General features: G+C 41.4%; 1 protein-coding gene across 2 annotated transcripts in view; it reads left to right on the plus strand.

The window, feature by feature from the left end:
• The window catches only part of CEP85L (centrosomal protein 85 like), a 177,923-nt gene that overhangs the window by 44,549 nt on the left and 106,110 nt on the right, over window positions 1-27,264 (plus strand). The window contains exon 1 of one of the 2 annotated variants that reach the window (XM_069010907.1): window positions 25,212-25,409. The exons of the other annotated variant lie outside the window; for it this stretch is intronic. Within the exon in view, the coding sequence (XP_068867008.1) occupies window positions 25,361-25,409 (49 nt within the window). The 5' untranslated portion in view covers window positions 25,212-25,360. Of the gene's footprint in view, window positions 1-25,211; window positions 25,410-27,264 lie in introns of those variants that run through there. 2 annotated transcript variants of the gene reach the window in all.

The raw sequence follows: 27,264 nt of genomic DNA on the forward strand, positions 1-27,264 counted from the left end.
GCACCCCACAGTTGTATTCTAGGGAATCCTCCGAGATAAAAATAACAGGAGCTACCCCGGGGGAAGGGATGAAGTAAATGAGTCCAAGGATTGGAGCCTGAAGATCCAAACAACAATAAGAATTTTAAAAGTGATGCTATAGGAAGTAAAGACACTTTAGAAAATGAGAAACTGAGCCTTAATTTCTGACTGTGGTTTTCAAAGCAAGAGTGCTTTCCTTCCCCCACTCTTCCCATCACATTAGCATGTATTTCCCCCAAAATAGCAAATTATGATGACTAGAGTACAGAGGGAGAGCCAAAGGATTTACTAATATATATTCTATGCATACCAGTGGCGGTGATGTCATAGAGAAAAAATGCCTGGGATTTTTTTCCCAGTTTTTATAGCAATAGCCAACAGAGGTCAGGGCATTTCTTAAAGATTTAGTGACTGTTTGGAGTTAATATCCTTCACCTTACTTATGGACCACCATTTGCTCCCATCTAACCATTAATCTGCTGGAAACACTCTGCACAACAGTCAAAATTTCCTATGGAATAGCAGCACAAATCAGTGGAAATGGTGTTTGGAGAGCTACCCTGTACCTAAAATGCATGTCCCATGCAAGAATAAGGGCAGGAAACAAAACCCTCCCAGACACAGGACTGGCCTGATTTTTGTGGGACACAACCCTGTCCTTCTGCTGGACATTCAGGGAAACAGGTTGACCTTTTCTGACCTCCTCTTACACAGTAGCCTTATCACTCAGATCCAAGTTCCAGCAGGAAACACTGCCTGACACAGCAGCACCTCAAGACATCATGGGGTAGATAAGGGGTCTTTGCTGTCACTGTTGACATTTTCTGCACCTTTTGCCCCATGCAGGTATCAGATATTACAATAACTTAGCTAAATATGTCCTCATGGATGAGTGATGTTTCTTCCTGCTTGCAGTTTGTTCAGTCAAAATTATGAACCAAATCCCTCTCTTATCCTTGAAAAGCCATAGGCAGAGAGTAAATGCAGTGTAAGGAAGATGGTCTCAGGCAAAGCACAGATGGAGTCTGACAGAGGAGAGCCATGGAAACTACATAAATATAGGCAGAATTGTTTATAAATATTTCCCTTTCTTGGGTGTGGGTGTGAGCAATTGCATTATTTGGAGACCTTTCTCTTTCATAACACTTTTTTATACCCAGCCCTGCAGTAGGTTCCTAGGGAAGTGTGGTAGTGGGCTAATGTGATTTAGCTACTGGCAGCAACCAAAACAGCCCTCCTAATGTTGCCAGCTGACTTTGTAGCCAGTCCCATTCCATCATTCAAGTGGTTGCAATTGGAGCTTTCAGCACATAATCCAAAGCTGGTGTGATGTGGAGGGTGTTAGTTTCAAATAACAGAATTCAGTATTATTGTCATTTACAGAACAGAGCATTATAAAAGGTTAAGCACAATAACTCTCGTAAAAGAGCTCTGTTTTCAGGCCAAGAGTTGTCTTTACTCCTGCAGAGGCTTTGATCCTGTAAAAGTGCATCTTTCCATCTTATGTAAACTGCCTGTCACCTTTCAAAATTATGCTGTCCACACTTGTTAATTCAGTTTTCGAAAGCTCCCAGGGGTAGAGCTGGAGGGGAGCAGACAGGGCCATCAGTTCAGAGGTCCCATAGCAAGAAAAGCTTCTCTGAGCAAACACCCAAGCAAGGCAGATGATGAGAAGGTAAAGGCATGAACCTAGAAGAGGACATCCAAGTAGAGTGAGGAGGAAGCAGCAAAGAGAATGTGATTAACCACATAGGGGCAGGGAATGAGGAAAAAACAGCCATGCTCATGAGGGAAGCTGAGCAGAAAAAAAATATGAGCAAAGAGTTAGTCTCAAAAAACCTCCCACAAAATATGTGCCCAAATGATAGAACTTCTGGTATTGCCTGAAAATGTTGAGCAATTGTTTCTTAGAATTTTGAATAAATATTTCTAAAACACAATAGTATGAGTTTGCTATTATTCTCATTATTTAAAAGGCTTTTGTTCTTCTGGACAGAATCCATATAAAATTAGCAATGTGTATTTAAATCCTTTGTTTTGGAAATTATCTTACACGTGAAAGAAACACATCTCTGGTGAGCAGTATTGCTGGAGATGGTGAGGAAGAGTAACCCTGCGTTGGTATTCCTGCTGGCACTACTCCACAGGTCCCAGCCAAGAAACTGAGATTATACAGACACAGGGTGTCAGAAAGAGTCTGCTTTGGAGACGGGCTTTTATTCTCCTTTCATTCCCTGCTTTTAAGCCTGGGAAGCAGAGCAGATGCCATAAAGGCCACACTTCCTGCATCAGGACTCGTGGCCTGGCACTGGCACCTGGAGAAGCACATATCCCAGGCTGGAGGCCAAGTGATGTGTAACACCTCCGCAGGGTTCTGTGACTTGGTGTGGGGCACCCTACTCATCCTCCTCCCACAGGGCCAGGAACCAGTGAGATCCCATGGATGTGGCTTGGGGAGATGGGGGAAAATTGCATATTGTGAGTTAGAATATGACAGAAGTAGTATTATGAAAATTTCAAGCAGCATGCTCTAACATGGCAATGTGTTCTGGGACTGTCCTAGCTGGACACTCTATCTGTGTGTCCAGCCAGCACAAGTGTCCACTCAGACTCTCCTTGGGTTTAACTGATCATTTCCTGGAATTTCACATTAGTTGCATCAGGAGGAAAAGCTTTTGACAAGCATTAAATCAAAGATAATTAAACCCTCTAAACTGGAAATTGTTTTATTTGTTTAACTGTGATGACCACAGGGCAGTTCAGTGGAAAGTCAGGAGGCATGCAGGAAACAGTCTGCTCTGCTGGCCCATGCTGCGGCCATCACTAGGCTGCAGCAAGCCCTGAGTGACCAAAACAGGGAACAGGGCTGGACACCTAAGCCATGGGGCAGGACAGTGAGCCTTGGTGCAGGGGAGAGCAGTGGGAGAAGCTGGGTGGGAGAAGAACTGAGTGCTGGTCCTCGTGTGTATTACTGGAGTACAAGTCCTTCTTCTACTGTTGCTACCTTAACCTATCAGTGCCTCTGGTTTTATTTCTGCTGTAGCACAAAAGGAAACATGGGTTTCACCAACTCATATGGTTTCTAATTTAGGTTGCAAATTAATGCATGGAACAAATAAGTGGATATTTAGGCAGGATGTGAATATATAGTTCATTAGCTACTTTGAAGTATATTCTTTATAGGTGTCCTTAGTACACAATATATATTACAGTGACTTACGCTGCTTTCCCAGGGACCATTCAAAACCCTTGTGCAGATGAGTTGGTGGGCTGCAAATTCACACTCTGGCTACTGCACACTGAGTTACTCACTGCAGACAGACCCCAACTAAAAGCATCCACACTCCTTTGCATAGATTAAGTTAATTTGCTTGAGCTTGTAGTTCCTCTATGATCAGGCATCAACTGCAGTGGGTAGCTCTAAGTGATTTCAAAATAGAAGCAGAAAAATAGCAATAACTAATTGAAATGGAATCAATTTCCATTGGTGGTCTTGGCAACGTTAGGTTTATGGTGGTGCTTGATGATCTCAAAGTTATTTTTCAACCTAAATGATTCTGTGGTTCTGCATTGGTTGTGTCACTGTAGGCGTCCTGTCAGATGAGCTTGGTCAGCTCTTGAGTGGAGACACGCAAAGGCCAAGTTCCAAGTCTTTCTTAACTCACATTCAGGACACCTGTCACATGTGAGACACAGTTCTTTCACCAATGTTTGAGCAGTATTTTGTGTTTTGGCTGGAGCAGTCTTCCATTTATATTTCCTAAACCTTTCTTGCTTCTTATGTGTCAGGGAGCTTTTGGCTCACATTGCCAGGACTTGAGGAAGTAACTGTGAAGCTGAGATAGGAGACATCTTTCTGTACAAAAATGCTGCTAGCAAGGATTTTCTTGCTATTTTCTATGAGAGACTTTTCTCTCTCACAGAAGAGGTAGCAGAGTTATCTAAACAACCAAACACCTGCAGCCTTGAAAAGTCTTTTTTATGGTACAGCAGAAAATATTTTGACAATGGATGTTTTAGGATTTTGGCCAGCCACCCCAAGGGGTGGCTGATCCTTTGTCCAATCAGACTATGAAGAAAAAAGTCTATAAAAGAGTTTGTAAAATAATTAAATAAATCAATCTTGCTGCACAATTCCTGCCTGCTGGATCTTCTCTCCTCCTCCTCCCTGCAGCTGCGGGACATGGTGATGTACCCTAGGGCCCAGGCCTGTGGTAATATTTTTCTTCAGCCTATTCCCTGTTTGGCCCAAGCTCCTGGATTTGGAGACCTTGCAGAGATAGAGAGCCAAGAAGATTCGGTGGAGACAACCAGTCCCTCTTTCCTCAAACTTATGGAGAGCCATTGCTTGGAGGCAGTGTTCAGGGAGAGTGGTTTTAGTGGGATAAGCAAGCACTCAAAGCAGTTCCCTGTACTGAACACAGAAGGAAAATAATGGTTAACTTCTTGGAATTAATCATGGTTATAAAGGCAGAGATAACTAAGTCTGTGTTTAATTAGGAGATCATATCTGCGAAAAGGGAGGTTTCATGTGTTTATATTTTCCTGCAGTGCATAAATGCCGAGACCAAATTGAACAGCTTGGTAAAAGTAAATGCTGAGGTGAAGGGGTAAAAACACACAGTATGTAATGCACATGGGCTTGTGGTAGCAGGAATTTATTTTGCCATGGAAAAAGACTGAAAGGGCTTGTGATTGATGCTGTGTAGGGCTGGGAGTGGGATTCAATGATATTTGAGGGTCCATTCCAACACAGTGATTCTGATGAGTCGAACTTGATCAGTAGCATGAATAGAAGTGTAACATAGTGAGTAATTCCTTTTCCATGTAGCCAAAAGGACTTCCCAAGTCCAAAATATATTCCATGCAGATTGAAAAATTGCTAGCAATAACTGACCAGAAAGAAAAAAAGAGTCAGAGTGTTCAGTATGTACTTACACGTATGAATTAATGATCTTTCTACTCTATATTCGTGTTGCAAACCTTGTTCTGTGGAACCTCTGCTTGAATGCACCACCCCAGCATGATTACACTGATACTGCAAAACTCCACATCAGAACTGCTTCCAGTTGTGGATGAGTTGTGCAGGTGTGGTGTCAAAAATAAGCCAGATTTCATGAGCTGCCCATCCTGTTAGGAATGTTTGATGGGTCTAACATCACCTAGTGAAGCAATTAGATGGATTCAGTGCTCCATGACAGAGGCTATGGAGAGTGCTTTCCAGAAGGAAAACATTTGGGGTAGTGCAAAGCAATAAAATTCCTGAGGGAGTGTTGATGGTATTGTCTCAGGTAGATCTCAAGGACTTGATCTTGGTCTAGGGTTTGAGGTTTGCCTTACTCCATTCCTACTTTTTTTACTACTGAGAGAGAGATACTGCCCTGGACTGTGGTGTTATTTCACAGCCCCCTGGTCAGCATACTGAGATCCTGGAGAGACTGTAGACTAGTTTCCTGACAAGTGCTAGAATCTGTATTCTTTGGGACATTTGAGAGGATGCTGAAGAAAATAATGTTAAATAAAAAAACCCATGATATTTTGCAGGGAATTAACTATGTCACCAAGTAAGTTGTTTCTAGATGTACCTTTTGTGTTTCTTTGAGCCACAGAACAAGATCAGAAATGAAAATAATATTGTAGAGCTTTCAAAAAAAGGAAGGTTTTTTTTTTTAGTTCCAGCAGTACTAAAGAAGATTGAAGAAGGAGAAACTGTAATTGTTGCCATCATTGTTTTTTAACTGAAGTCATACTGTACCTAGCAAGGCACTTAGGTAACACTGTCTAAATTGTCTTTGTACTCTGAAAAGGTCATAAGTAAATGACTTTGAAGCTTAATCAGTGGAAGTATGGACAATTTCTGAATTTCACTATAAATCCAGTTTAAATCCAGTGAGGTCAGCAGTTACTTGGGATTTACAGCAGAGTAAGTGTGTGCAGAATATGGCTCCGTGATTTTAAATGCTTAGTTTCCACTGTGCAGGTATTATACACTTGTCAGCAACTTGCAGAGAATAATTTTAAAGAAGAGACTCAGAATGCAAACTCATAAAATACTAGCTATAGGACAAAAAGTGAAAACTTTAACATTGTTTGATATACATAATATTTTCCAGTGTTTCTACAACAGTGTATAAAGCTAGTGAATGTTTCATGTAGGGATTACAGTGAATAGTTTTGTATGTAGGACATTTTAGAATAGGATGTAAGAGTACATACATGTTTTCTTTACAGTTGTGGTTATCTTCTTGATCCATTATATACTTTCATGATCTGTAGAGAAAGCCATAAATCCTTTGGAGGAACAGCAGCTCTCCACAGGAGCCTGTTCTTTTAAGTTCCTTTTGAGCTAGTCTAGATCCCTGGGTTTTCTGGCTTTGGGTTTTTTGCCAATTGGATAACAGAAAGCACTTTCACCACCTCAGATGGCACAGAAGAACTGGCAGGGCCCTTTGCTTCAGGATATAAACATGCCATCGATGATGCCAGAGAAACAAAGGCAGCAGGAGGAGATGACTTTCAGCACAAGTGGTCTGTTCCTTTTCTGAAGCAGCTGAGAATGAAATTTGATTTGAGGTGTAAAACAAATCCTGCACTTCTTCATAACTGCTTATGAGGAACACAGTAAAAGGTGAGAACTGAACATAGAATAAAAATCATAAAATCATAGAAGAGAAATCACATTTGGCTTCACAAGACTTACATGCAGGTCTACGTCAAAACTTTCACAGAAGTCTCGGGATTTAGATCCTAAGCCTGATTTTTTTCAGTACTAAGAGGAATATTGTAAAATACAGAAGAGGGTAAAGAAACCAGAACGTTACTGGGGCAATAGGCATGTAGCTCATGTAAAATAACATCCCTTTCTTGGGATTCCTGCCTGGCTTTCTCTACGTTGGGCCTATAGAGACTTACTGCTACTGAACAGACTGCAGCTCCTGCCTGTCTGCACTTCCTGCACTGGAGCTCCTTACTGATTCATGTATAAGAAATGCTCCAAACCTGGCCCTGGAAGTAAAAAATAAAATGACTGGAAGGTTTTGTTCAGTGTCCTTATTTTGAGAGGTGCTTTAGGCTATGCAAAATTCAAAGGGGTGGTTTTTCCTGTTTTCTAATGATGAACTGTTTTCTAATGATGAACTTTACAGTGTGCAAATATGGGAGATGCAAATATATGAGGTAATTTTTCCTGCAGAAGCATTATGGAACAGGCAGATAAAACAGTACAGGAGTATTTAGGAGTGTTATTTAAAGGTAAAGAGTTGAACAACACAAGTGACTGTCAAATTCATTGCCAAACATAACAGCTTTTGCGCATGCTCCAGAAAAATAATCATAGAAGTATTTTTGTGAAATCTCTTCTGTTTGTATGTTTTGCTATCTCACTACAAATAAAAAGAATGCTCTTCCTCCTGGGAGAATTTAGTGTGACAATCAGTTTTTGAGCCAGACCGCTTTGGAAGACAAGGTGCAGCTGTGCAGTCTAAGGAGGAAAGGACACTGGGGGTTTCCTAGCCCAGGAGCAGTATGACTCCCATCAAAAAGCCCACTGCTCCGAGGGTAAAGTTCGTCTGTCTTTTGGCTGCACAGCTTTCTATGCCACAGTGGCTCTGCCAGGCAGCAGGAGCAGTGCTGGGGTGCTTCCTGGCAGGCCTGTCCAGCAGATCATCGCTTGATGCACTGGCATTGAGGTTTTCCACAGCAAGATGTCCATTTTGCTTTCAAGTTCAGCAAAGGAGCAAGTGAGGAGGCATCCTGGCTCAGAGCTGACTTTACACGTGATATGGCTCTCTGCCTGCTGGCTCAGTCTGCTGCCAGGCCATCCACGTGGACATCCAGGCAGCACAGGGGGCAACTCTTCCCCTGGAAGATGAGTCTGGGAGGCAGCTGTGGGGAAACTTTGGGACCAGGGACTTTGCCAGGAGCCAGGCTTCCCAGGACCCAGTGCAGCTCAGGGGACAGGTTATCTGTTAGGACACCCGGGGATCCACCTATCTCAACTGAGAGCAAGGCCATATCCAAACTGATCCTGATTTATTTTCTTCAGCAAAAAAACATTAAAAAGTGTTATTGCACTGATGCTAGGCATCAGTAAGGGCGCTAATAATGCAAATCTAGAAATGGTGGGTTGAAAATTTATCCCTCACTTCTCTAAGATTAGTCTAGTCCTCCTACACACGTAACACTTTCTATCAGTTTCTTCATAACCTATCATTATGAATTACCCAGTGATTTGTTGATTTGGCATGTATGCAGTGATTCCTCTGGTAAAGCAAGCCAAGAGAATTCATTTTTGACAGGAAGTTTCTGAAGAACTAGAGATGGAGTGTCATTAGAGATGTATTCAGATGTATTTCCTTGTGAAATGGGCAGATACATTTTAAAAAGTCTTTATTTTACTAGGCTTAATGCTGTATTGTCAGTGCTGACATAGCTTGTGGAAATCAGTTTAAATTTCATTTAGATGTTGATAGTGACTCTTTGTTTTAATTACAAGAACATCAATCTACATAAGTATATGAAATTACTGAAAACAAAATAAAGCATAAGAGCATCAGACACTTGGGTCTCATCTGCATGTTCTGGTGGCAGGTCTGGGTATCGTGTGAAGAACATGACCAGAGCAGCTGGTTTCCATCAAATGGCATCATGATGGCATAAAGGAAGGTGCACTGGGCCCTGCTGGCTCTATCGTTTATGCTCTGCAGCTCAGCTGATGTAATTTTCTCTGATGGCTCTCTCTCCTCTCCGCAGTGTCCTGGGGAGCTGCACGGCATTGCCCATTCATGCTGCGCTTGATGGATAGCAAAGCGAACAGCAGTGCACCATCCAAAAAGGCAGCAGTGCTGGCTTGCCATTAATATTCAGGTGTATCCTTTTGGGGAGTTCTAGGGGTAAAAATCACCAAGTCTGGAATCTGTTACCTATTAGGGAGTTGTTATTTACAGGTGTGGCAATGTTGATGTAAGGCCTTGTGATACCAGAGGCTTTGTAAAATGATGCCATCTGTCCACTGGAAATCAGGTTAAGATGAAACATACATCTCTCTTTATAGACCAGTGACTATGTGTCAAGGGCAACATCTTTTGTTCACTGACCTGTAACATGATTTGTAAATGCATTTGTCTCATCTTATGTTCCTGTGTGTCCTTTGTGGGTTTTTTTAGTGTACTAGCACCCATGTAAATACACTTCATGAAGCAAACACCTTGATTAGATTTAGGCTTGTGTAAATATTTTATTTATCCTAAATTATATCTTTCAAATAACCACATTTTCTTGCTTGTGCAATATAAAAACTTGCCAAGTGCCTCACACTGCTGCTCTGGTGCCAAATTATTACAGTTTTAACTCCCCCACAGAAATATTTGTGTGCGGAATTGGTTTTGTGCATGTTTTAAAACTGCATCATGTGGTAAACACACTGTTCAGTGACTACTAGAATTTATTTAGCAAAACTGTGTGAAAAAAATGTAAATATTAAACAATTATATATCATTTAAGAGCCAAAGCTATACCTCATCCTGATTTACCAGAAAAAATTTGTCTAACAAAAAGCCCATATGTAATAATGACATAAAGGAACTAGAGGAACTTTTATTCTTTCTTAACATAAATGAAAATAACAATTTCTGAAAGTCACATCCTTGATTGCTTCTGCTTAAGTTTAGTCTTCTTTAATAACTGCAAAGTACTTTCATTAAATCCCTCCCTCTCTTTCCCTGAGTTCTCAAAACCCTGAAGGAAGCAGATTTTAGACATGTTGTTAGATCATTTTTCCACAGCCAAATAATTATCTTTTGTTATAATCTGTGAACAATTGAAATGTAGGTTCTTTTTTAATCTATGTAGCCAGGATGAAGTCAAATACAGCTGCTGTAAGTAACATTTATAATGGATGGTACTGCAAAAAGAACAACATTGAGCGTCACCTTGACTGTCTGGATATATTCCCTATTTTACGGTATGAATAAATTGAGAAAATACAGGGCATAAATGCTCAACATGTTTTTTAGACAGTATATTTCAGTCTAATTGCATTAAGAATTATATGCAAAAGATCATTACACAACACATCAGTCAGAAGAGCATCATCCTCATGGCATTGCTAAGGGCAGGGAGATTACAACTGTCTTGTACCTTGTCTAAGCTTTTTCTTTTTATTTGGCTCTGGCTTGAAAGACATACAAATTCTAGATTAGAAATCCAGTGTGTTGTAGGCTTTTGTGAGTAACCCAGGTTAGTTTTAAATTACATAGGTTCTGTGGCTTATTCTGTACATCCTCAGATTGTTACCTACAAAGCCACTCCAGGGAAAAAAGCTGTGGACCCCCGTGCATGCATCAGATCCAGGGGGAGTCCGTGGCAGGCAGAGCATGGAGCTGGCTCCAGTCCCCTTGTGGTGCCAGTCTGTGCACACAGTGGCCAGGCACACACAGTGTTTGGGATGTGACCCAGGCTGTGAATTACTTTTTAAAAGGTTGCATGGTGGGAATTGTCTTCAGCTAGAAAAGGGTTTGCTGTCTCAGCTGAGGACACTGATCCAGATAGACAGAAAAGCATACTCAGGTGACATCAGTAAGTCATATAAACCTGGTGAAATAGTAAGGGAATGCAAAGCCTTAGAGCTGTACCTGTACAAAGAGCTTGTGTTGCCTTCTGGGAATCCAGTCAGACACAGACCCATTCTCAAGGGAGGTTATAAAAAAATGGGGAACTTCTGGTTCAGATGACACTATACTTTCCACCCAGTTGACTGTGTCTTCTTGCTGCAGGCTATAAAGCTGCATCTAAATCCAAATTAGTCAGAGCAATTAGATTTTTCCTTACAACCTGAAAACATGCATCCCAATTCACTTTCCTATGTGGAAAACTGCACCTTTCCCAAATAAACCCCAGCTGGGTTGCTGGAACTCTGCTATCAGGAAGGTTTTCATTGGTATGCCCTGAAAATCTGGAGCCTGTTGTGCTCAGTGCCCATACTCTGTTTTACAGCAGGATTTTTCTTTCTTCAGACAGAGCTGGGAACACTGACATTCACCCAGCGTGTTTCCTCTGTGCTGAATTCCTCTACGTTGAATGACTAACAAGAGACCAAGGAACACTCTGAAGATATCTTTTCATTGCTAATGCTCAGATTTTCCATTCACTGCCAAGACACAGCATCCATTTCCAGCAGTAAATGTCATGGACACAATAGCTCTGCTGTCGGTGTGAAAACCTAACTTAACTAAAGGGGGAGGCATAAAAGATCAGAGCATGTCCTCTGTGTGCAAAACTGTACAGTCCAAAGTATGCTGCAAACTCCCAATTTGAAATAGATTGATTAGACAGGGTTGTGTCCTAAGGCTTCATTATCTGCCTGCATCAAATGTAACCTTTTTTTATTATTATTATTTGAATCATCTTTACATGCTGAGGCACTAAAGCTGATTATGGTCCTTACTTGGCCAAAAGAAGGCAGCATTTGTAGGAAGGTTTGCAGACTACAGACCTGGCTGCAGGGTCTCCACCTGGATGAACAGGTGTTGCATGAATGTTAAGAGATACTTCTTAGCTTGCAGAAGACAGCATTCCAGAGGCTGTGTTTAAGCAAGCAGGAGATAGTATAGGACAAAGGAAAGCAGAGCCAACAAAGTCTCAGTGAATGACAATGTGGAAAACAAATGTTGGGGATCATGTCTGAGGTCAGTCACTGAACCAGGAGCAAGATCCAAATCAAAATCTGAATCTGCCTTGTAGATTGACCTCCAATGCATAGCCTGTAAATTCATTTCAGAGTGGTGTAATTCCTCAGTGCAGAAGTGTTCCATGTGTATGAGAATGTTTCCCCAGCTTTATATAGTAAGGGACAGATAAAATCTGATTTGAAAATAATGTAGCGTGCAGTGAATAAATTATATGCTCCGGCATTTGGTGGTGTTTGTGAGATATAATTCTATTCCTAGTGCAGTGTAGGCTTAAATAGCCAAATGGTGTTTATAGGAGATGGGCTGCTGCATTCCTTTTCAGTTTGCTAATATGCACAAGTCTGCTGAAGTAAACCAGCCCTGAACCAAATAAACACATGGGACTCTCTTCATCTGTGGGATGATGTGACTAAACCATCATATCTTCAATGGAGATTTATGCATCATATCTTAAATTGTGAAAAAAAATCAATTTAAACCGATTATGCTAATTGAAACACTTTCAGTCTGTATGCCTTAGCTTACTGAGTTGAAACTTGAACTAAATCCGTAGCTGGAAAATGTTTGTGATGGACACTGTAAAATTCTGGCAAGATGGTTGAGAAGTACAGTTTGTTTTTGTAAAGACTTTAGGATCTTTGTTTTAAGTGTGTTTAAACCATAAATGCTATTAAGTGTTTGTTTTACTTCTGTTCAGCACTTTCAGGGTTGCATTAAGAAATGGGGACATCACTTTGATTTGATTATCATGGAAAATTTTATTTCATACAGTCCTCCAGGCAGAGCACAAAAACATGAGTTCTCTGTGCTGGTGAATATACTACAGAAGTGGGGCTACCATGCTGTGTAGTGCCACCACCAAGTAGTAAAGAGGTAGGGAAAATATCATCTTTTATGACTGAGTTGATGATACTAGGTCACTGGAAAAAAAAATAAAGCTAAGGCAATGGAGCAAATGTTTGTGATTCTTCCTCTTTAATGTAATTTTGACTGCTACTAATTCTAAACCCAAAGCCTTTTGGGAGACTGTGATAAAGATTTGCTCTCAGTTTTACAGTGGTTCTCTTTCTTTACAGTGACCTGAACAACCCCCCCAAAACCAATGTCTGAACTTGTGTAGCTGCAGTTCTTTCAGTTTTAGGAGGCATCACGCTTTGTTCAGAATCCTGCTTTCAGTCTCCAAAAGTTCAAATTCTGTCTGGTTAAGGAAGGTGTTGAGCCAAAGCCCTTGATCCTTTCTTCTTGGATCTTGCTAGGGTAGTAGCTCAGTGTAAAGCTTCACCCAGTTCTGCTCAAGCAGCTCCCCCCTACCCTTTTACTGAGAATCATTTTAGCTGAGATTGTTTGTGTGATCAGCTAATTAAGCCAGACAGAAGCAGGCAGAAAGCCAAGGCATGATTTTTCACTTGCAGCATCTTGGTCTTGAGAAGGAAATTGTTAACATGTGGCTGCTATCTTGCCACTTGGAAATACATAGTTCTGCTTGAACACTGTTTCACTATGGAGGGGGACAATATAAATGGAATTGCAAGACCTCCTAATGGGAACAAGGACAGATCACATAAAAGGTAACTGAAATAGCTGCTTGATTGTTTCTATTAATGCCCAGAAGGGAATATGTCCATTATTTTTTTCTTTGGCTTTCTATTTTATTTTTCATTTAACAATGATCCATATACAAGTAAGAGTAAGGACAATGCAAATTGAAGGAAGGAAATAAGTGTCTTTAAGCAATGTCATTTTGCTTTCAGACTAGTTGGGATTGTTTTTCATCTCTCTCAGAAATCCCTATGTATAGACAGTGAGCAGGGTTGGCTGCTTGGTTTGAATTTCTCTTTGTTTACTGTGACAAAAAAGACCTCAACTTGTAAGCAAGCTGCAAAGCACTGAGCAAGGATGTGTCCTGAAGGACAGGAACAGCTGGGCCTTCTGGAGGCTCTGCAGTCTGCTGGGTTGTGTGGTCTCCAGGCCAATTACGCTTACAGTCCTATGTATGTGAGTGATCTGCAGATCCAATTTTATAAATTATTCCAAAGAGGAATTAGTATAACGTTACTCTCCAAGCTTCCCTCCTACCCTCTCCGAGATGAAGAAATTTTCTCTCCAAATCCTCAGGTTTTCAGAGCTTTCTTCTCATCCTTTTTCTCTTTTTCTCCTTTTCTCCTTTCTTTTTACGGAGTGCCCAGATTTCATGAAAGCAAGCAAGAAAAGACTTATCAATCTACTTATTTTTCTCCCTAAAACTTTTGCATCAAAGAAAGTTGGAACAGTTTCTGAACTGAAGAGTTTTTGAAGAGAACATGAAAACTCTAAAACCTGATACTGTCACATTCCTACTACTTCATGGTACATGTATATGTTTCTGTGTAGCACCCAGAACATTATACTTGACTGTAGCTATTTAGTGAGAACTGACAGAATGCTTCATGCTGTTCAAGAGGCAAACAAAAATTCAGACCTCCTACCAGGAGCCTGTTTCTTATTTCTGAAAAACTAACTGTGCCTCAATTTTGGTCTGGAAGTTAATGTTATTTCACAATTGTCTTCTTAATTTCCATCATTCCTATTCTGCACATGTGGAAAATCACCTTCTTAACTATATCTCCCATTACTCCCTTCATTACCATCTGCTAAGGTTCCAAAATCTGTTATGAGCTTGCTGCTAATTTCAACTCCCCTTTTTTTTTCCTTTTGGGAAAAAAAAACAAAACCAAAACCAAGCACAAATTACCCCCCCCACCACCCCCTAAATAACCCCAAAAAACAACCCAAACAAAAAAACCAGCCCATCTGTATAGCTGCTGAACAACTTACCAGCAGTACAAAAGAACTCCTTTCAGAGACCCAAGCCAATACTTCTGCTTAGGTCAGCCAAGAGGAATTGTCTTTTCTTAGGTACATCCTATACCAGTCTCTTCTTTCCAAGGGAAAACAGTTTTCACTAGGCAAGCTGATTCTCTGCCAAGCCAGAAAAACCTGTGCTGTTTGAAAAACTAAAGCTGTCCTTAATAAAAATCTTCTGTCTAATATAACCATTCTTTCTCTACTAGCCATCTGGGTAGTATTAAAAGGTTCAGACAATAGTATGTAATTGCATTAAGAAAACACTAATTTTCTAAAAAGTGCATTCATTTTTAATTTAATCTATTCTTTGAGACTTTCTAACAGCCATGCACAGCATAGAGGTAACTGAACTGCTTGGATTCTCCCTGTTTATTTTTAAAGGAATTGAAACTGGTTAATAATAGTGACAGCACTGTTGCAACAAAATCAATTTTAATCAAAACCTCAGTTCATTGAGCTATGAATAAACAAATCTATGGGTGGCAAGCACATTTAGCACTGTCTAACAAGGAAACATTAAAACTGGAGAGCCCTGGACTCCCTCCCCAACTCCATAGTGAGCTGCTGTGTGCTCAGTTTTCCTCATCTTTGAAATGGCCACAACAGGACTCACTCCCAGGAGTTTGGAAACACTGTCTGAAAGTGCAAGGCAGAATAAGAGTGAGAGATTTTGAGGAGAGGCTATATACCATGAAGGCCTGAAGGAACAGATATTTTACACCATCTCTTTGAAAGCCTCAACACACACCCACACACGGATTGTCGTGAATAACTGATGATGTGCTTGCCAGCTATTCTGCAGATACAAGCAAGCCAGTAAATGAGTTGCCTACTCATTTGCAGTAGTTGAGCAGGGCTAAAGCTGTTGGCAGTGCCTGCATCAAAGCTGAAATATGATGAAAGGATTTGTGTTGTGTGTCCTGAACAGGGGCAGGACTGCATCATGCTCATTTGCTGTCCAGCAAATGCTACTTCCTGACACCATGACATGCTCTCAGGGGCAGATCTCCCTCTTTGCTGTGCCGAACAGTAAGTCCAGCCAAGTCTGCCACTCTTCTGTTTAATCTGTAACAGTGTGACCAACTGTCAAATCTCAGGAAATTCTATGGAGCTAGCTTTGTATTTAAAAATAGAGCTGATAAGGGTGTGGGTGGGGAAAGAGCACATTCAGAAATCTGGCTTTTTGTTCTTTGTGAGAACTCTCTCTCTCTCCCTGACAGATTTTGCAAAGAGCTTACCATATGGGAGATGAGGGCTTGGGAAAACCTTACCCTGATCCTTCAAAACTGTCCTCTGCTGGGATGGTAAACTGTATGATTTAAGTTGTACAACTAACTGGATATTCTGTTCTATGGTCCTAATGTGCTTATTCATCCTTCATACAATCATTAGAGTCATTACTGAGGTCCAGTCAGTCAAATTTATAGGACAAGAGGTGATGGCTTTAAACTGACAGAGGGTAGCTTTAGATTAGATATTAGGAAGTGGTGGGTGCCCCATCCCTGTCAGTGTTTGAGGCCAGGTTGGACAGGGCTTTCAGCAACACAGTCTAGTGCAAAGTGTCCCTCCCCATGGCAGGAGGGTTGGAACCAGGTGATCTTTAAGATCCTTTCCAACCCAAACCATTCTGTGATTCTATGGTTCTATGAAATTACTTTTCAAGCCTTTGCAACTGGCTTTGCAAACCCTGCGTATGTATCAAGCAGAGCTTCCCCACAGACACAAGGACCTCGAGCCCTTGTTCTCTCCAACACTGAACTAGTAACTCTTGTATCTGCCCCTTTTTCCTGGTAAATCCAACCACAGAACTTCTAAGTCCATACTGTGCTGTTCTGTATGGAATCACCACCAGGAAGGGAGGATCTGTAGTATGCAGCAGCCTGAGCCTATGCTGTGGAAATGTTTGATGTGGCTGAGTTTCAGGGGCTGTAAAACCCTATATTGCAGTCACTGTTTGGGACAGCAAAAAGAATTTCTGTGAGAAATCCTTGCAGCTGGAGATATGGTTGATCAGGTCTCTACAAAAACCATCCATCTTGGTGACAGTTCACTTGTATTTTAAATAAATGAGTGTTTAGCAAAGAGTCTTTTACCATATGGTCCAGTTTGAGTATCTATATATACTTCATGTAAAATTATATTTGAAAGTCATATGAAAAATTATGCTAAAAAAAACAATGAGGGAAAATAAGGGACTCCATTAGATAAGGAAACAATTCACAGCCTCTCAAACTAGATATCTGGATCTGCTTATACAACTTGGCTCACTTGCTAGCTCAATGGAAGTTACTGTATTTACTAACTTATCTGCTCTTTTTAAAGAAGGAACTAATCTTCCAACATTTTCTTTTCCTCTCTGTTCATAAAAATTTGAACTTGCAATTCTGTTCTGGTTTGTTCATGATGGTGAGCTCCAAGAGGGTTTCAGTATATTTTTGTTCTTTGTAATTTTTACATTGGGAGCATGTACCTGATGGAAACAAAATGTTGATGATTCATCCACATTTTAGAACTTCTTTGTGCTTCAGAACTGATGTGTATATTTTTCAGGGTGAAATTTTGTTCTGAACATTCAATGTGCCTCATAATGGCATTTTTTTCTGGTGATTTTTTAATGCTTTTGTAGAGGCAGTTTCAGCAATTAAAGCATGACACAGCAAATGCTAAATATAGATTTGAGTGGAATAGTTGGTAGTTTCTGTTTTACACAGCTTGGTTTTCTTATCTCTGTGCAAGGGAGACTGGTTTACTTAAATTGGAATGTATAAGCTCAAAGATATATAGCACTGAGTACATATGGTTATGTTGTAGAGCCTTTAGCGTTTGCAACGTACTTCTAGGGCTTTAGATATTTCAGTTTACTCTAGAGGTCTGTTAGAGTCAGCTTTCAGAGGTTATGTGTTCCTGCCTACCAGGAACATCTGAAAGCAGTAACATAAAAATGCAGAAAATGTGTTTTGGGAAGATGTGATTCAATTTATCATTTTTTAAATTAGCACTTGAGTTCTACCTTAATACAATGCAAAATGCATGGTTTTCTTTTTTTTTAATCCAAATTTTAAAAGTTTATCATTGCTGCAATTATCTTCAAACATGGAAGTGAAAGACAAGTAGTATTTGCATGTATTTCAAGATACTTCATGGTAGCTGTCTTCTTATGATTTCTTGTTTTTCTTGTTCTGTTAACTGCAGAGACTGTGCTAAGTAAAGATCTTGTTACGGTGACTCCTGGGGATGTGTTCCAGCAGGGCCAACACCACGAAAGGCTCAGTTAACATATTGTCAGTAGTGTCATTGAGCAAGGACTTCCATGAATGAACTGGTTTCATGGAGCATTTGCTGGGGTAGTGTGCAGATGGGAGTCATGTGTATGACTGCCTCTTGCACTTTCTTATTGCATTTTTGTTGCTCTCTGTTTTGGCTTCCTGACTGCTTGTCATCTCCTGTTTCAGAATATTTATTTTTTGTAATTTTCACATCGGAAGCATGTGCATAATGGTGTTTTGGAAGGATGCAGCCAGATCCAGATTTTTAGTTAAGCTATTTATCTCTTCCTATTAATGCATTTTGTTTGGGTCTTTCAAGCTTCTTACTTTGTGAACAGATGGCAATTACTTTTCCTTCAGAAGCCCTGGAGACAATCCCATGTTCTGGGTTGACCTTCTGATGCTTGGCTCAGAAGATAGTAACACCAAGAACTAAATGGTCAAAATATAGAGCATATTTGTGTCATACTCTCCTGCATTAACCAGAAAATTGCAACTGTGATTCTTCAGTTTCATTTTAATTCATTTAACCAGATATTCTTACTCACAATATTAGAACGGTACAGCAATGCACCACATGATGTGCACTTCTTAAACCATGGGATTCCTAAATGAGTGGGACTGTCCCCAAGAAATCAAGCAGCAATACTTAAACCTCTATGCTTCTTTTACTCATATATACTGAAAGTTACATACTCACTTAGGAGCTTGATTTTTTCTTGTTTTCTAAGTGACCAAAGATCAGGTTACATGTTTACGCCTCCCAGATCCATTTGGTCACTCAAGTAATGTGTTAAAAGTAGAATGATCTTACAGCCAAGCCAGAGCCGCAAAGTTACTTTTAATAAGCACTCTTGTCCGTGTTAATTTTAAGTCAAAAGCAAAACAGTCTAAGGATACTGTGGTGGTTTGTATGTATATCATATACTAACCCTGAGGTCCCATAAGACAAATCTGACAGGCACTGTGGTCAGTACAAACCAGTACAGCCCAATTTGTGCATTTCAGTCATTTTCTACCTTCTTGGGTAAAAAGGGTTTATCTAAAAATGTGTGTTCTATACGTTTATTAGTTTACTGTGAGAAGGATACAAAGGACAAGACATAAGCAAATTATGCTTTACAGCACCAGGCATACCAAAACCAGAGTGTTTTCTAAGGCTGCCTGTCCTGCACACTGGGCAGTTCCCAGCAGTGCCATGGCTGATGGCTGCTGGTCCTTCAGCGTTGTACAGCGAGCAGGCTGGTTCTGAGACATCTGCAGGGGTTGTGCTGGGTGGTATGAAAGTGCCCAATTAAACTGGATTTTATTCTACCAGCATAGAATACCTTGTCATTTTAGTTGTGGAATTCTCACTGCTGAGAGAAAAAAATAGTATTATAGTAGTGACACATTATTCTAGCATATAGTATGTAAGGAATTATTGTAGAATTCATGTCAGTGATATTTGTAGAATAAAAGTCAACGGAGAAAAAATGGAGTAGGGAGATTCATTAAGTTATAGTATTTATAGTTACAGCATGAAATAAATTTTTCCATCCAACTTTTACGTATGGGCATATGACAGTACTGAGCTGACTAAACTAAGCACTGGCATAACTCCATTGACTTTACTGAAATTTCATCCCTTTGCAGCAATATTGGGTTTGGCTCAAACACAAGAGACCACATAATTTTCTGACTGGTAATGTTCATAGGTTGTATTTCTGACTTGGAATAAACAAACAACATATTTCAGGCTATAAGCAGATAATGATGGCCACTAGGAAGAAATTTCCATTTTCAAGTATTCATACAATGTTGCACTGCTGGCTGGTTGTGCTGTAGTGTGCTTGGCCTTCCTGTAACAGTTACTTGTAATTTAAAATTCTGATTTATTGCAAAGTTTTATAATTCATCAGGGATGCTTGTTGCAAAAGGAAAACAGGACTTACTCCTTTCAACACTGAGGTGGAAAAAGGCCACCCAAAAACCAGAACCCGAACTACATGGTCTGATCCTTTGTTTCACTGACTACATACAAGGGGGTGCTTTTTGATTAACCTTTAAAGCAGGTAGGTTTAAACAGGTCAGGCTAAATGCTGTTTTAGTGCTTCTAATACAGCAGTTACTTCACATTTGAGGTGGAGTTAAACATACATAAAGAAGCTTTGAAAACCCTGCAAATTATTGTGCAGTGATATCATTCAGTTTTGGATGCATTATCCTTGTGCACTCGTTTGTCTGTGTGTAACACGGAGTCAAACAAGTCTGCCTTGAAGTAAAATGCCAGCTATAAAAACTTGAACATTGTCCGTGGCAGTTGGATCAAAAACCTGAACTGCAGCACTGCTGAGGCCTCCTGGGCTTTAGTGTTTTAGCACAGAGAAGCAAATACAAAAAAGTATCGATGCTCCTAAAATCAGACAGGGTGTTCACAGAAAGTGAAGGTCACTCAAGTGGGCTCAAGAACAAGAGAACTGGAGATTCTGGGAAAAAGTCGTGCAACGGAGTAGGAGAAACAATTTTTAAAAAATATTTTTTGTGAAAGCATAATGTCTTGAGAAGAAGCTGGATATGTTAGTGAGTCCGGGTGGGGACAGGGGAAGAGGCTCTCTTCACTAGCTGCTCTGGTACAGGCACTTAAACTTTATAGGAACCAACCTTGGAAGCCTGGGAAAAAACCTGCCTCTGGCCTGTAGGTTTTTACATATTCTCTCCATCTCCTCCCAAACCATTTATATTTCCTCTTCTTCTCTACTGCTTTTGGGAAGGGGAGAGGATGGAGAAAAGGGAAGATAGAATAGCAGAACTCAAAAAATTTTGCCTTGAGAAAAATGTACCTGGGAAATTCCTGTTTATCTTCATAAGTTACTGGTTAGGCACCACTGGATGCCACTCCTACATATGTTCTTCCTGCACTATCTGAGTTGATAACACAAAGTTGATTTAATTCTCTGTGACTTATTTTAAGTTAATATGACACACACACAGAGAAAAAAAGGTGAAAAATTCCTGACTCCAAAGGGTCTTTTAGCAACGATACAAATAATTTCTCAGGTGAAAATCTGACTCTGAAAGCTGGAATAATAAGAAGAATCTGCTATTTCAGGATGTTGGTAAGAACCATATCTATGGTTTATTAGCTATGTTTATAGGTATGGTAACAACGAGCCATTTGGTTTGACTCTCTCCCATGGTGTAAGCTGTTAGTGAAAGCGCAGTGCAAAGCAGATTCAAATTAGTATCAACTTGTGCTCCCCTGTGCAACGTGCTCTCCCATTCACTTGTAGAAAAAGCAAAAATAAGAACATTGTATACACCGTGTTATTTCACGATGCCTACTTCACAGGTATTAGGTGACACAATTTATTGTTGATGCTGTGCAGTGCACTCCATGTACTTTGAGGAAAACATTTCAGTCTTTTGTAGGCCAGCATGCCCCTACCAGCAGGTGTGCAGTTCCATAGGTGAGATAATCTGTTCTTAATTATAGTGACAGCCAATAGAATCTAACATCTTGCTTTGTAACATACATAGTTATTTTTTTGGAAAACAGGAGGAATTGCTCTAAGGCTCCTTAAAGGCTGCTAAGACTTTGTTAGGACGCAGTGTTCAACCGAAAAAGTTGTGGGTGGAGGGAAAGAATTGCTGTACTTAGTGAAGCAACTCAATAACTGAAAATCTGTGATTTTAATTTCAAAGTAATTTACAATGTAGATGTGCTTGCAGAAATACCGCTGTTGTTTTTTGATAGAATGCACACATGCTTGACGTCTTAATTCGATAGGGGAAATGGTCTGCATTCTCTTAGAACCACGTTTAGGTATTAGCATTTGGGATTTTTTAGTAATATTTTAATTTTATTAAATGTGAAAGCAAGTGTGTAGAAGAAGCATTTAATTTATTTCTGGCTTTAATCATAGGAAAATGCTGTTTTCACAGGTTGTGCTTCAGCTTAATTCCACTTCGAGCATTATGTTTTCACAGAGGGGGGAAAAAAAGGATGGGATTTCTGAACCTGGAGACAGATCACAAACCCTTGGATAAGACATGCTCCAATTGACCTTAATGAGACAGCATCTGCCAAGTACCAGTGCTTAAGCTGTTACTTTCTATTGTCACTTTCCTTTGTTCATTCTGCCAAGAAGGTGGAGTTTGTGTCAGAAAAAAAGAGGTGGGGAGAAGCCTTTTCAGAGTCTAAGAAATTGAGTCCATTCATAGTCTGGAGCATCACATTTCATAATAATTACCTGGGGATGCAGGCTGTTTCCACTTACAGTTTCATTCACATGTAAGGTTACATGAGTTTTCCTTCATACCAAACTGCTGTTTTCCATGAGTATCAGCAGTGAGGCAGCACTGGAACACAGATTGTCACGCTCCTAATTCTTATCAACCCAAGAGATGTAAGAGGTGACAAGTTTAGCAATTGAACTCCATGGTCTTAGAGGTCTTTTCCAACCTTAATGACTCCATGTTTCTACGTTCATGCAAGTCACGTTAGTGTAGGTGCGCTCCCTTGGGCACAGAGGGACAAAGGCATGAGAAGTGGACCAGAGCCACTACTGCCCACCCCTCCACACGGTTGGGCCTCGCAGGTGGGACAACAGAGAGTTGTTAAGAAGAGTGACTTGGGATGTCTTCAGGGCCCACTGCATTTCCAAGCTGAGATCCAAATGAAAATAGGGGATTGCTTCAGCAACATTTAATTGCACAAGCTCTTTTTTTTTTTTTTTTTTTTTTTTTCAGGAGGTCCAGACCAGTGATCACACTTTTTCAAGAGATTTTTGAAAGTCTAAAACAAATACTGCTCCAGGTCTAGAACTGTATACAGAAGCAGACTGCAGATGTAAAACATTGCTGGATAGAGAATAAAGCATTAACCAGCTAACATTTATTTATAGAGTAAAACTACTGGCTTCAGTTTGGCCTGGTTTCCAGACGGATACACTGTGGTCATTTGTAGTGAAAAAGCTTTACTAATTACATTTAGTTTCTATAAAAATAACTTAAAATCCAATCATAACAATGAAAGTGTCTCAGGTTTTGTTATCTGACTGCTTAAACTTAAGCACAGTTATTTTTTTCTTTCTGCTCTGAGCAGTAGCACTGTCAAAGCACAGATGTCCCAGTGGGGACACCTTGGAAGACACAGCCCTGCTCAGAGGGGATTCAGCCAGACTACCTGGTTGTGTTCTACCACCCTCATCTTGGCCTTTTTATATTTTCTTTTTTTTTTCTTCTGTAGTATTGTTCATGGCTAGACAGGAGATACATAGGAAACTGTAAAGCTTCCATGGACAGCAATACAAATTACATAAAACCACTGCAGTGACATTTATTAGAAGATAGAAGAACAGTTACCACACCTTTTCCAGGCATGCAGCTTTCTGCAGCCATGATACGCCTCTGGATTCTTGCAGCTGCATTTCAGGACAGCACCACAAACTCCAAAGCGTAGCAGTCATGAGGTAATTTTTCTTCTCGCCTGCAGCTAGATACCTTCCCCTTCTTAATATTCAGCTTCCTTACAGCTCACTGCATCCTCCTGCAAATATGCTAAGTACTCACTCTAATCCAACAAAATAGCATGCTACAAATGTTACATGCAGTCAAGTCCTTTAAAGAGGTCTTGAACTAAGCTGTTTTTGTGTTTCATTGTCTTCAATGTTTTGCAAGACACTTTAGCTTTTATGCTTCCTTCTAAAATTCATGTTTATCTACCATGCATCTGTCTCACAAATATTCTTCAGTATGGATGTTGGCTTCAGGGTTGAAGGCTGGACGCTTTCACTGAGGTGTTGTCAACAATAATTTAGTTCCTGCTTTGGTGTTCTACTGTAAAGCAGTACTTGTGGCTTCTTGAAAATGCTTCTGACCTTTTACCATTCAAGGACTTCTAGCAACAGTCTGAAGGTTTTGACAAGATCTCCTGCAGTTTTACTATTTGGGATTTTTATTCAGTATTTGGTAACATTTGAAGTCTGTGTTTCTACAACTCTACCTACAGAACACCCACTGACAGTTACACTCTGAAGTTAAACAAGCTGGTGAGGAATGCATCATGTCAGGTCTTCGGTGAGTGCGCAAGGGCTTTACACAGATAAGAAAGAGGATGAAATAACAACATGCAGCATTACTATATGCTTTGCCAGTACTTCTGAGGCCTCATTTTGACTGAGTACATTATGAATACCAAGCTAGGCATAAATAAAACATGACTTGTGCTGAAATAAAACATGTAACTTTCCAAATAGATAAAAGCTATTCTGTGATCATCAGCTACTAATTAAAAATGCATTGGGTCAGCAGGAAATGTTTGAACACAATTTTATTTATTGATTGCAAATGTCTCCACACAAACACAGAACTGATCCTGTTTCACCTCACCTCCCTAAACTATAATGTCCATCATAATCTACAATGCTGTCTGAAGCATTGCTTGTCTTCTTTTGGTGGGTGTGTGTTTTGTAATCTTGGTATGGCTATGCTGAAGTTAGAAGCTATCCACATGTTTTCTCCTTCTCTTTTCGTCTGATGACATGGATTGCTGATTGAGTCAGGGTACACTAGTTCAGAAAGTAGTTTATAATGGGGACCGCTGGGCTGCAGTTGCAAGCAACAGTAACAGTAAGGCTACTATTGCAGAATTATCTTTTGAAGTATTTGGAGCAGACTCAAAGCAGCGTGGAGAAGGGATGCGCCTCTCACTGGGTTTGAATTATTGCTGACAGGAGCATTTTGTTCCCCGTCCTGTGGCTTAAACTTTATGATGCTACTGTGGATCTTTTGGTGGAACTGATCGTTCAAATGGATGTTACGATTCTTCTTTATTTCCACATCGTCTTCTTACTAAAACAAAAATAAGTAGAGGTAAATTGTGATTTTATTATGAACTCTACTTACTAAAGTCTGCGCATACTGGCCTTGGGTATTTCCAATGCCGCAACGCTGAAGTCAGGCGTTTCACTTTCCTTGACCGATTACCTTTACACCTTTACATAGCTAAGTGCTGTCAGTTCAGTGCTTTCCCCGGGGACGGGCACACGCCGCTGCCCACCAGCCCCTTCCCCGAGCCCAGGGCGAGCAGGCGGCGAATAAGTGACCTAACCCGAGTCCACAAACACCTCCGCAGCCCGGCGGGGCCTGGGATGGGCCGGCCCGTGCGGACTCGCCCCCCGCCGCAGCCCCTCGCTGCAGCTCGCCCCGTGGGCCGGGTTATGTAAGCAGTTCGTCCCCGAGCAGCAGCCGCCGCATCTGCGGCGCTCCCGCCCCTGTCCCCGCCCCGCTGCCAGCGCCGGAGAGGCAGGAGGCGGCGGCGGCAGCGCAATAGAGCAAGTTTTGTCTCCGGCGAGGGGGCGGCCAGGTCCCACCGCGCTCGGCAGCGCCGGCAGCATGGCCGCGGTGCCCCTGGGGCGGGCAGCAGCCCCCGCCGCGGCGGCAGCGCCCCGCTGAGCTCCCCGGGCAGCGGCAGCCGGAGCGGCCGCCTCCGCCGCCCATCCGGGCCGCTCTCCTGCCCGCCGGAGAGCGGCGGTCCCCGGCCCGGCCCGGCGCGGCACCATGTGGGGCGGGCTGCACCCCCAGCCCGGCTTGCGCGGCTACAAGGCGGGTAAGGAGCGCTAAGGAGGGAAGGGGCTGGGGCGGGGGGGAGGCACAGGGGCCCGCGCCGCTTCCCCTCCCCCGGCCCGGCCCGGCTCCCTCCCGGGTCCCCAGGGGAACGCCGGAGGAAGCGGCTGTGTCCCCCCCGCGCGCGGGAAGCGGCGCGGCCCCTTCCCCACGCCCGGCGCCCGGAGGAGGACGTGGCGCCCGGAGGGGGCGCGGGGGCCGGCCCGGTGCCGCTGGCGCCGAATCGGCCCCAGCCGGGGGCTCAGCGTTTCCTTAGCTGGACCTTGCAGCGGATGACAAAAGCTGAGCTTAACCTACATAATCTGTTTCTAGGTTTTGGGCTTTCTCTTCCGTTCCCGATTTATGTTAGCACACCACCCTTAAGCAGAGGCTGCAAGCGTGCTGCTCTTGATGCTTTTCCGTTTTAAATTTAGACCGCAACAAATGGGTCGAGTCCTGGTTTTGTTTTTTTTTTTCTCCACGACTTTTCTGCCTGTGGATTAATTAGAACCTAGTTCCTGCAGGCTGGCAGGGATGCGTTGAAATGTTAATGCTTGGAGTTAGGTTGTTCCACGGGAAACACCTCTGTGCAAGCGATGGGCTGACTTCCCCTGTCAAGGCTGTCAAAGTGGCAGAGGAAAACTGGTGAATTGGCTGCAGAGCCGTGTGAGCATTGCTTTTGGGCAGGTAAGGCAAGGTACCGGCTCTTTAGGAGCCCCTTTTCAAATCCTTTTCAGGATTTGAAAATACTACCGACTGTATCACCTGTCTTGCTCTGGCAGGGCTTCTGCAAATATTTTGTCATGTTTTGATTTATTGAAGCAATTGATCACAAGTGGAGGTCTGTGGTTTGGCTCTGCCATTGCAAGTGCAAAGTAGTGCTGTTGGAGTAATTTTTCTCGCTTAGAAATTTGGATTTATGTTTTAATTTTGGGTTCGCAAAAGATGACTGTATAATATGTATACAGTTAGCTGACATATTTAAATGGCGAGATTGTTTTGCTTTCGACTGACAGGGTTTTTCTTGCAAATACAAGAGCTGCTAAGACATTCTCAGCAGCTGCCTGAATCTCTACAAGTAGGCTAATGTTCATCCCTATAAGGTGAAAGAAGACATTGTTCTTTTTTTTCTGTACTGTGATTAAGTTATGAATTTCTATGTATAACACGTTTGCCTTTTTGAAGCATTTTTAAAAATTATGTAGTGTTTCCTGCAAAAGAATGGAGTTACATTATCTTTGTGCTACAGCTCGCAAAGATAGTGGGTATTCTGAACAATAGGTGTGGAGATTTCAGTTAATTTGATGGAAACTGCAGGAATTTAGGGTATTTCGGTTCTTGATTATTTGTGTTTGGGACAGGAATATTAAAAGGTTACATCACCATGTACTCTGAAACTATCTTCAGACTGTTCAAATGTTGTTGGTGTTCATTTTTCACTTGTTTCAGAAAACTTTAGATTGTGACATTTGATACATTGCTTTTTCCCTTTTGTTTGGGATCAAATAAAGTGTCTTAGTACTGTGTTGAATTTATCAGCAAGTCTGATCAGCGGGTGTGAATTATTGGATTAATGTTTTGCTTTGCTTGTTTGTCAAAATTGTCTTTACGACTCGAGAACACATTTTGTGTATTGCTTCTAGTTCCTCCGCCCATCCCTTCTTCTCTTTTGAACTTTTATTAACCCTGAGTGTTTAAGTGTATGTTTCTCTGTCAGCAGTAGAAGTATAAAGTAGCAAAACTGGTATAAAAAAGATCTAATTTGAGATAAGATAAACTAGCAGAAAGTGGTGGTTAATTAGAAAGCAAGTAGATAGAGGTTTAACCTTGAGAGATGATGTGTACATTATAATTTCCAA

Source organism: Aphelocoma coerulescens, chromosome 3, assembly GCF_041296385.1.
Source record: "Aphelocoma coerulescens isolate FSJ_1873_10779 chromosome 3, UR_Acoe_1.0, whole genome shotgun sequence".
Lineage (NCBI taxonomy): Eukaryota > Metazoa > Chordata > Aves > Passeriformes > Corvidae > Aphelocoma > Aphelocoma coerulescens.